Source organism: Enhydra lutris, unplaced genomic scaffold (assembly GCF_002288905.1).
Source record: "Enhydra lutris kenyoni isolate GAN:26980312 unplaced genomic scaffold, ASM228890v2 scaffoldscaffold28, whole genome shotgun sequence".
Classification (NCBI taxonomy): domain Eukaryota; kingdom Metazoa; phylum Chordata; class Mammalia; order Carnivora; family Mustelidae; genus Enhydra; species Enhydra lutris.
The window spans coordinates 23,896,677-23,907,961 of NW_019154112.1; the positions used below are offsets into that span (position 1 = coordinate 23,896,677).

General features: G+C 46.8%; 1 protein-coding gene across 2 annotated transcripts in view; it reads left to right on the forward strand.

Annotated features, from left to right (window-relative positions):
- Window positions 1-10,498, forward strand: part of LOC111152367 (ELOVL fatty acid elongase 5) — a 76,475-nt gene extending 65,977 nt beyond the window's left edge. For both annotated transcript variants that reach the window (XM_022510882.1, XM_022510883.1), the window contains exons 4-8: window positions 1,346-1,423; window positions 2,500-2,671; window positions 4,406-4,530; window positions 7,157-7,291; window positions 8,629-10,498. In XM_022510882.1, the coding sequence (XP_022366590.1) occupies window positions 1,346-1,423; window positions 2,500-2,671; window positions 4,406-4,530; window positions 7,157-7,291; window positions 8,629-8,769 (651 nt within the window). In that variant the 3' untranslated portion in view covers window positions 8,770-10,498. The remainder of the gene's footprint in view (window positions 1-1,345; window positions 1,424-2,499; window positions 2,672-4,405; window positions 4,531-7,156; window positions 7,292-8,628) is intronic.
- The last annotated feature ends 787 nt before the right edge of the window (window positions 10,499-11,285 follow it).

Consider the following 11,285-nt stretch of genomic DNA (forward strand, 5'->3'; position numbering starts at 1 on the left):
CCTTGATGGTGTAGCCCCAGAGTTTGTTTTTGTTTTTAAAGATGTTATTTATTTATTTGACAGAGAAATCACAGGTAGGCAGAGAGGCAGAGAGAAAGGGGGAAACAGCTCTCTGCTGATAGAAGACCCTGAGGTCATGAGATCATTACCCCTGAGGATCAGGGCCTGAGATCATGACTTGAGCCGAAGGCAGAGACCTAACCCACTGAGCCACCCAGGCACCCCACCCCCAGACTTGATTCTGGGGTGGGCTCGAGAATTTCCATGTCTTAGAAGTTCCCATGTGATGTTAATGCAGCTGGACTGGGGAACACACTTTGAGACCCAGGGTCAGTATTTTTATGTGGGATACCAGATGAGATCAGGCACAAGGCAGGCCACCTCAGATTTCTCCCCATCTATAGCGTGCCAGTTGGCCCCCAGAGAGAGAGTCACCAGGAAAACTCAAGATCACTGTAGGCTTTAGGAGGAAGCAGGAAGCTACGGTTTACATGGACAAGGAATAGCACCTCCTACGTGTTTGTCTAGGACATAGTGTGGACATGCACAGGTGTTCAAATTAAACCTTCCCTCTGGACTGTCACAGTGGGTCCTTAAGTCTCATCTAGGCCCAGGTGTCCTCACTGTAGACAAATGAGGAAACCAAAGAGAGCTGGTGATGCAGGTCTGTAACCTAGAGCTGGCATGCCCCCTGATTCTGGGGTCCTTTCTGTGACACTGCAGATTTCTGCTTTGTGGACCCAGTGGCTGACACAGCAACAGGAGGTAATGAAGGCAAGGCTGGCTAAATTATCCTAGGTTTGACAGCAGTGGTTCTTGCAGTGTGTTCTCTAGATCAGGAGCATCAGGATCCCCTGGAAACTTGTTAGAAATATGAATTCTTAGACCCCACCCCAGGCCTACTGGATCAGAAAGACTCCCCAGCGATCCTGTTTTTACATGCCCCTGAGGCGATTCTGGTACACCAACGCGCAAGTTTGGGAAGTGCTGGTTTAGGGAAGGGCTGAATTTGTGAAGGTGTGATCTCCCCTGAGACTGCTTGCGGGACTGAGCCTGCTCTCAGCTTGGTCAGGGCCTTGGGACAGCCCAGGGCATTGAGAATTGAGGGCCAGCTCAGTAAGGCAGCACCCTGGAGTGACTTCTGGTCCACCCCTTGTGAAACAGAGACTCTCCGGTATTCACACTGCCCATCATCGTGATTTTTGCTGAGGAGCAAAGACCGAAGTTGCGTCAGCCAGCCCAAGGTCAATTGTCACAGATTCCGAAACAAATGAAGTTTAAGTGAGTAGGGCTTTTCTGATTTCTGATATTGTTGGTGATGGACTTCTTCCTTTTTTCGTTTTAGTTAGTGACAGGAGTATGGGAAGGCAGCTACAACTTCTTCTGTCAAGGCACTCGCAGTGCAGGAGAAGCAGATATGAAGGTAAGGTCTCTCTCTGTTTTAAATAGTTTGGTTTTTTTTGTTTTTGTTTTTTTTAATAAATTGCGCAAAAGACAAAATGGCTCATATCCTCACCGCCCAAGGTAATTCCTATTGACATTTTTAAAAAACCTATTTCCACATGAAAATTTGAACATGAGCGGTGTAAGAGGAAAACTAAAGTTTCATTTAATAAAAGTAAGTCCTGTTAATGGTTTCCAGGAAGAGGGGCCTGGCGGGCTCAGTTGGTGGAGCATGTGACTCTTGATCTTGGGGTTGTGGGTTTGAGCCCCACATTGGGTAGAGAGATTACTTAAAAATAAAATCTTGAAAAGAAATTTGTTATTTACATTTTGGGGGGGACAAATAACTACATGCATTTTTCAGCATTTATATAAATGGGATCATAAGAATAATGTCTTAAATGCTGTAATCATTCCTGAAAGTGCTCTCTGAGGGTGGTCTTTTGAGCAGGGAGCCCGATGTGGGGCTCCATCCTAGGACCCTGGGACCATGACCTGAGCTGAAGGCGGACGCTTAAGACTGAGCCACCCAGGTGTCCCCAGTGTTTCATTTTAAATGAAAGGCTGCTGCTTTAAATTCAGATGGGCATTCACTTCCTTAAAACTGTGTGGTATATTCAGCTGGGCAGGGACCTGACACGGAAAGTTCTGATTCCTTTTCTTCTTTTCCTCATATCCCGGCCCCCCGCCCCCATGCCAGTCCCTGAAATAGCAGCGCCACTCAGGAGGTTTTTCTGTGCTGATGGTTTTGCAGGTCCTTCCAGAGGGAATAGACAGGCTTCGGGGCTTTTTGAACTTTGATCCTCTGGGTTTTGTCAGTCTTAAAAGACGTCCGTGCCACTTTTAAAATTTCCCCTGTCATCATTCCAGACCTCCCCCAGCTTCCCCCCCAGTATTCTGTTAGAGGCACTCAGAATGACCAGTGCTCCCAGCCTCTGAAGGACTCTAGGAGCCAGTGGGGTGCTCAGGCTTCAGGAGAACCTGGGAGTCTGGGAACTTAGTAAAACACGTCAGGGGTGATATTCCAGAAAAACCATGATGGTCTCTTCGTCTTAGATTATCCGCATTCTCTGGTGGTACTATTTCTCCAAGCTCATTGAATTCATGGACACCTTCTTCTTCATCTTACGGAAGAACAACCACCAGATCACAATCCTGCACGTGTACCACCATGCCACCATGCTGAACATCTGGTGGTTTGTGATGAACTGGGTCCCCTGTGGCCACTGTAAGTCTTACATGATGGGGGGGGGGGGGGGGCGCAGCACTGGGGACAGGTGTGAGCAGAGAGGCTGAATTGAAACCAAGGCTTTTAGTGAAGGTGCTATTTCTGTGGATTTCTAGGTCAAACACGGGAACTTTGTGTCCCAGTTGCATTCATGATAGTTTGTGTGACCTGTGCACTCAGTAAGCTGACGAAACCTTTTTCTGGCTGACTTGGCAAGGTGAGGGAAATACCAGATTCCCAGCCTGGGGCATACAGGGAAATAGGGACAGTGTCCTCTATCACAAAGGACAGCTGTTCCAGGTTATTTCTGGTCCTCGTTTCTTAAAATTTGGAAGTTGTTTGACTGAGAGGGGCAGGCCAGAAAGATGGAACCACACCACTGAGGGAGTCCCAGGGAACACAACTAATGATGAAACAAGCTTTAGCTGAAGAGCACAGGAGGAGGTCTGCACATAATGCTTATATAACGAGCCTGCCTTGTTCCCTGAAGCACGTTAGCAAGGCGTCTTCAATGGCAAGCAGCAAAATTTGAAGTAAATTCCCAAAGACAGATATCTGTTGTTTTTAGAAAGCTTGTGGTCTGAGCTCTCTCATAATTTTCAGAGATTAAGTTGTCTCCTTTAGGTTTAGCTTAGGAGTTCTAACAGGTGTCCTGATCAAAATTTCTGCCATCCAGCACTGGCGAATTTGAGAACTTTTGGGTCTGTTCATGTGTTTTTTCCCTAGGATGGCACTGCCCTGAATTAACCGGCCCACCAAGATTCCCACAGTCATAGAATTTTAGAACTAGAAAGGTGACTCGCCAAACCCAGCTCCCTGTGGTTTGGGAGGAAACTGACATAGTAGAAGGTTTGGAAGAACTTGTTTTCCAGTGCGCCATCCCCCCCATGTGTTTTTCCCACCGTCACACTACATGGCTCTGGATTATCTGATCTAACTTCCTAATAGGAACAGTGTCTCTTTACATTTTCAAAGAACTCTCAGGGTTGCAAATTTTAACTAGCCCCACTGGGCCCAAGAGAAACAACTAGGACCTGGAGGATGTGACTTGTCCAAGGTCACCCAGCCAGTTACTGTGATAGCCAGAAGTAGAGACTCCCTCCCTGAGCCCCTAGCCATGTACACCTCTGACTGTGTGTGGGAAAGCTGGCGAGCTCTGTTGGGTTGCCCACTGTGGGGGAGGAGGACAGAGAGGCTAAAAAAAGAACTGGTGGTTCTACTGGAAATTAAAAGTATGTGATAAAAGAGGAGTCTTTTATCTCTAAGGAACTGGACTCTGGATTGTATTGTTGAAAAAAATATGTGGTCTCAGCAGTGCAGCCCTGGGGAATAATAAGGAGGCCAAGGCCTCTTCCAGCTCCAGCAGATGTGTTAGCCAGCCAGCTTTGAACCTCCTGCCCATCAGCTGCCTTCCCCAGGCCTTCAGCACAGCACCCTGAAGTGCCCGGCACGTAAAGAAAACCAGCTCGCTCTGGGAGTTGATTGGGGTTCTGGCAACAAAGCTGTGAGGCGGTCTCCTGACTCCTGTGTTACATGCATGCCTGGCAGCCCCAGCTGAGCCCGGCCTTAAAGTACCCCAGTCGGCCTGCCCCAATGGAAAGGGAGTTCTGAGCACTGCTCCACGTGGTGCTTACCAGCCCCTATTTGAACGCGTCTGTTTTCCAGATTTGAAAGGAATCTTGTCCCGTGTAGAACACTGATGCATTCTCCTTCCCAATCCCCCCTGTTTTTCAGCATATTTTGGCGCCACCCTTAACAGCTTCATCCATGTCCTCATGTACTCGTACTACGGTCTGTCGTCCGTGCCCTCCATGCGCCCGTACCTCTGGTGGAAGAGATACATCACTCAGGGGCAGCTGGTAAGTCACTCAGCGCCTCTCTCCAGGACTTGCTGCCTGGCAGACCACTCTCCCTGCCTTTATTCACTGTTACTTAATAGTATCTAATTTATGCCTTTCCCACCTTTTCTCTTTGATCCAACTAAACTACCTGCAGCCCGTGGAGCAGAGAATGTTCTTACTTCCAGCTGATGCGGAAACTGTATCTGGGGGCACACAGCTAGTTGGGCTATAGAATGAGGACAGGAATCTAATTTCCTGACTTCAAGTTCAGTCCTTTGTCCTTAGTTTGTGCACAAAGCATGTGTTGCCTGGGTGTGTTTCCTAATTATAATCCAGAACCCAAAGTGACCACTGTGTCCTGTGTTCCTGGGAGTTTTCGGAGGACCCAGGAGTCCCGAGTGCTTGTAGCCATTAGGCAGTGAGGGTGTTGGTAAGCTCAGTGCCCGGTGACCACTCAGCCCCTGTGCTGCGAAGCACCTGTTGGCGAGGATGGCACCTGCTGTGCTTCAGACGACAGCCTCCTTCCTGACATTGACCGCGAGTGCCCACCCAGCCAGCCGTTGTTGGCACTTGGTGATTACGTCCTACCGTCCTTTCTGAAGCTTCCCTGAGTTGTCAGGGTATGACTGACGCCTGTTTGTTTCTCTCCCTTTGTGAATTCTTTCATGAACTAATGACTGTTACTACTGATGTGAAACACTGACATTCATTGAGTGTCTGGCACTCGTGCTAAGTAAGCAGGTTTACATGGACTAGTCCAGTAGCCTGAGTTCATGCTCTTTTCCCCATTCTATGGATGAGGACACTGAGGCAATAGGCCCAACCCAGCTGACTGAGGGGTGTGAACAGTAAAGTTTCAGCCCCAGCCTTGCCTTATCAATATATTTTTCTAAAGAACCATGCTGATTCCAGTCTTCCCAAGTCAATTGTGATTTTCAATATTTAAAAATAACAGCCTAGGAAAAAAAATCTGAGATCGTCTGAGCTACTTACGTGTTTGACATTTCATTATCACCTCTTTGCCAGCTGCTCTCTAGTCCTTGTTAATTTTTTTCACCCACCTGTGAGGAAGGATAATTGTTCCTTAACCTTCTCGTTACGCTTGAGAAGTGATATGGAGATCAATTTATATCACACAGCCGTGGCCTGGCAAAAGCAGAATTTAAAAGAACAGACTGGGGACGTTGGTCTCCCATTAAGCTCTGCCCTTTGAGGTAGAGGATTGCGCCCAGTTTGCCTAGATTTATTTTAAGCACGCTCCTAGTTACTCCTTAGCCTAGAGTACTTACCTTAAAAAAGAGAAGAAAGCGGGGAGGGAAGTTCTGTAGAGAAACTCTGGGGGCTGGGCCAGAAATCCAGTGGGCAGAACCCTGCCCCCTGGTGGTGGTGGTACTCTTGAAGAGTCACCCTCTAGTAGCCACACCTCATTGTACCCTTTCCTGTTCAAGATTTATTCATCAAAAAAGAAAAAAAGATTTATTCATCAGAAAAATCTGGACGTAGCATTATATCTTGGTAGAAGTTTAAGTCTGTTGATCAGCCTTCTTCAAACCAAAAGGGTACATGGGTAAGAAATAGGAAGAGTTGGGGCCTGTGGGCGGTGCAGTCAGTTAAGTGTTGGGCTCCTGGTTTCAGTTCAGGTGGTGGTCTCAGAGCAGTGAGCTCCAGCCCTGCACTGGGCTGCATCCTCAGCAGGGAGCCTGCCTGAGGACTCTCTCCCTCTTCCTCTGCCCCCCTCCCTGCTCACACACACTCTAAAATCTTTTAAAAAACAGAGAAAAGGGCGCCTGGGTGGCTCAGTGGGTTAAAGCCTCTTCCTTCGGCTCGGATCATGATTCCGGGGCTCTGGGGTCAAGCCCCGCATCGGGCTCTCTGCTCGGCAGGGAGCCTGCTTCCCGCCACCCCCCCCCCGCCTGCCTCTCTGCCTACTTGTGATCTCTGTCTGTCAAATAAATAAATAAAATCTTTTAAAAAAATAAATAAAAAATAAACAGAGAAATAGGAATTGCACATCCCACAGCAACATCACTGGTTCTCTTTAAACATACAGCCCACAAACCCTTCCTTTCTCCCTTAAAAATATAAAGCAAGCAAAAATTACTTTGCACCTCCCTATACAGGGTCCCTAAAGTTTGTGTGTGGGGCGGGGGTGGGGGGACTAGGTTTTCCTTTGTTCCCCAGCTTCACTGAGCTGTACAAGACCTGTAATGTTGTGGGGAGTGTACGGTGTACTGATAGGGTATATGTATGGGTTGTGAAATGATTGGGACGGTAACACCCTGTTCATACCCACAGTCACACTGCATAGCTATGGGGTTTTTTTCTTGTGACAAGAACTTTTACGATCTACTCTTAGCAACTTCCATGTATACTATATAGTATTGTTAACTATTCTCCAAATTTTAGAGAAGGTGGTTTAAGCAGAAGGAAGGGGAGGAGAATGTATATGACAAAGGCACATACGTAATTTAGGAGAAATTTATGCATGAATGTATGCTTAGTGTCTGAAGGGATTTCACCTCCAGAAAGGCCTGTGAGTATCCTTCCATGGACTCGGCGTGCTGGGTGGAGAGCCCGTCTGGCATGGCACCTTGTCAGTGTGCCATGGCTGCGTTGCTTAGCTGTGTCCGCTCTCTCCCGCCAGCTGCAGTTTGTGCTGACAATCATCCAGACCAGCTGCGGGGTCATCTGGCCGTGTACGTTCCCTCTTGGGTGGCTGTACTTCCAGATTGGATACATGATCTCTCTGATTGCTCTCTTCACAAACTTCTACATTCAGGTAAGTCTTGTTCTTCCGTGGCAGTTGGGACTTGTGGCCTTTTCAGCAAAGACCCTCCTCTATTCATTTAAGGAGGATGACCTATAGAACCCCCTCCTGTGTGCCAGACAGCAGGCTCTGGTGCAGTCACAGTGACAGGGCAGCCCCTGCCTTTGGGAGGGGACTACTGCCAACACAGGAGATGCTGGTATCTGTCCCAAACCTCCAGAGTTCTAGATCTTCGGCAGAGGAGCTGGGGATTCACGTGGGAACGCCGCGCTGTTCGGCAAGCTCTGTGTTGCTTTGCTCACAGCAGACTGCAGGCATGTGACGGGACAGTTCTGTCAGCAGTCCCGCAGGCCCGCCACCCCGCCACCCTGAACTCTGGGACTACATAAAATGTCTAAAGAAATGTCCATCACAGCCCTCAGCTGCAGACAGAAATCTGCCCTTTCGTCCCCATTTCCTCACACCTCCACTGCTCAGGTTTGGAGGCTCCATTCATTCCCAAGTGCATGATGGAAGGTCAGTTTTACTCACAGAAGGGTCCAGTTAAGGCAGATTGTCTCCACTGGATTACTTTGTCGCTCCCCATTACCCCTGGGTGAGGTGTGTTCCTGCCCCCATGGGCAGCATCCAGTTCCAGGCAGGCACCAAAGGTCGGGAGGCAAGGCAGAGGCCATGGATATGAGACAGTAAGGTCCAGGGGGGTTGAGCAGCCCCTTGGGGGCGCCCCATGTGGCCATCCTTGTGCCCCGCCCCCTCCACACACCTTTCATCCCACCCCCTGGGCGTGGAGGCACATTCCGGGGAGCTGCCGCGTGGGGGGGGTGTATCCACGTGGGGACATTCATCGACGTGAGGGATGGGAGCTGGGAGCTGACAAAACTGAAATCACTATTCTAACTGCTTATGGCAGCATAGCGCTGTGTACATACGGGCCAAAGCCATTGCCAAAGTCCCAAGCAAATGCTGAAGGTGAGAGATGGGAGTGATAGGAGAGGTGCCACAGAGTGGGGGGAAAACAGTAAGGCCATGTGACCCCGATACTCTGTAACCCCATCCAGATACAGAGAGGGCACGGCCAGGGGAAGTGTACTTTGAATTTTCTACTTCATTTCTAGAATAGCCCTTACATTGCAGCCCAAACCCCTGTGAACTTCCTCAGGCAACGCCTCAGAAAGGGAGGAGTGACTGAAACCAGTGGCAGAAAACGTTCCCAGGGTTGCTTGACCACAGACCTTACGTCTCAGTGGCATCGGGTCCTAACAGGAATCTAGGCTTAGAGTTAGGAAAGCGGGGCGCCCCCCCCAGCAGAGCACCCTGTCACACGGCCCGTCTGCCCTGATGCATTTCAGACTTACAAGAAGGGGGCCTTGTGGAGGAAACAGCACCTGAAGGACCACCAGAACGGGTCCGTGGCTGCCGTGAATGGACACACCAACAGCTTTTCTTCCCTGGAAAACAATGTGAAGCCGAGGAAGCAACGGAAGGATTGAAGCCGAAGAGTTGAGAAGCCTCCAAAACCCATCGTCTGATTGTAAGCACAGTATGAGTTGTGCCCGATGCTCGTTAACAGCTCCTGTAACTCGTCCGGCCTACAACAGCGTGATTCATGTAGGACCTCCTTCATCGTTCAAAACCCCTTGAAAATGTATACAGATTATACACGTAGGCATAAGATTTAACATTTCTGGGCTCTCACCGACCCCTGCGCTAGACTGTGGAGGGCGTATTATTGTAGTATACGACACTGCTGTTGCCTTATTAGTTATAACATGATAGGTGCTGAATTGTGATTCACAATTTAAAAACACTGTAATCCAAATTTTTTTTTTTTTTTTACTGTAGATCATGCATGTGATTGTAAATTTGTACAATGTTGTTACAGTAGAGAAACACACATGCCTTAAAACTTAAAAAGCAGGGCCCAAAGCTTATTAATTTAAATTAGGATATGTTTCAAGTTTTTATTCGTTTTTTAATAGCTCTGTTTAGGAAAAAAATCAAAGACCATAATTTATGAAACTAGCGTGTAACACATAATTTCAAGTGACTTGTACATGTGAAATCAGAAACGGCACCTTCAGTTTTGTAATATTGGCTTTAAATCAGGCAGGCTCAAATCTAGTGGAAGGTCAGTTTAACTTTTTAACAGATCTTATTTTTTTATTTTGAGTGCCACTATTGATAATGTAAAAAAGGGGGGCTCTAAAGGAGTCTTGATGAAACCTAAATATATATTCTTTGTCTTCAAGATTTTAGAAAGTATGTAGGATGAGTAGGACATTTAAAATTTGTGAAGTGCTAAGTGTTTTTATACAGGAAACAGTGCTCACTTTGCTTTCCACTTGCGAGAGAGAGGGTGTGTACTTTTCAGAAGAGATCATTGAATACCATTTGATAGAATCCCATAGATGAGCAATGGGGAACTGGTTGCCAGGGTCCAAATTTGGATTGGTTTCTGTACTGCTGTCTTTTTTGACACAAACTTCTTTTAAAATGTGCCTAGCTTATAAAAATGAATAAAGGGGGAAAAGGGGACCTTAAAAAAATTTTAAGGTAAAATTAAACAGATAGCTACTACGTAAGAGAACTGGGAAATTGGGTAGAGATAATTTGTTTCATGTAAATCTAATAGTACCTGTAATTTTCTTTTTCTGCTTAGAATCTAAAGATTTGTGTAGAACTGCTTATTTAAAAATGAGACTGCTTATCATAAAATCGTGTCTGTCACCCTTGAGGCAGTGGTCAAACAGATAAGGACTATTGTGCGTGTCATTTTAAAGTGTTGAAATTTAGTCTCTGAATACCTTCTCCATCGGGAGAAAAAACAGTCATTGAACCACTCGTGACACATCTTAGAAGGTCATCGACAATGTGTAAACTAATTGTTGGTTTGGTATTTATGTAAATATCAGTTTATCATGCTTTAATTTTGCACATTCATATTATATAGGGAGCCGATTGGTTCTCTTACTAGTCTTGTGGGTTTTCTGTTCGGAAGGAGTCACAGCATCTGTTTACATTTACCTGATCAAATCTAGAATGTGTATATGTGTAAATGTATGTCTTCCTAGGTACTAGTTTCAAGTGTCTTTACATGTTTCAATACAGAAACTATAACATTCAATAGTGTGCTGTCAAAGTGTGCTTTAGCTCATCTGGATATACCCACACTGTTAAATAATGTCTAAACATTAACCATTAAAACTTTGATTACCTGTGCTTGCGTGTTACATGGTTTATATGCTGCTGATTCGGACAGACTGGAGAAAAATCCAGTCTTCACCTTCTAGGAACTCACACCAGTAAATGTAGATAATTGAGGTGGAAAGGTTATATTGTGTAGCTCAGCTCACATGAGGAAGGATCCCCACATAGTGAGGCGTGGTGGTGGTTTCTCTGCTCCCCCAAAGGTCCCAGCTTTCCAAACATGCTGCTGCTTCCACTTGTCTTTCCCACTCCCTCCCCACGCTTTTGGCTGTTAGTTATTTTCCTTTCCTAGGTTTACACCAGAGGTCTGCAAATTTTTTCTGTAAAGAGCCAGATAGTACATGTTTTAGGCTTTGCAGTCCATACAGTCTCTGCCCCGCTTTTGACTATAGCATCGTGGCATGCAAAAGCAGACACAGACCGTATGTATATGGGTGGTCCTGGCTGTGTTCCAGTAAAGCTTTCCTCACAAAACAGAAGGTCCACAGCCATAATTTGCTGACCCCTTCTCTAGAGTAATGAGAGCCCACATTATTCCCAAAACTCTACCACTTTCTTTGCCAAAGACCGTTTTTTGCCCTCACCATCCTCCAGCCTGCCACAGTCTGACGTACAGGTCCAACCGTGTACGCATGGAGTCATGACCTGAATGGCCCCTGTCCTTCCATTTCCTACATAACACACGGTCCCAGCATAGGCTGGATCTTACTTAGCTTTTGAGTGCCTTCTAATTTGTCATTACCACCTTAAAAATGTCATGTGAAACTACATTTAGTTTTGGGGTACTGTCTGAAAAATA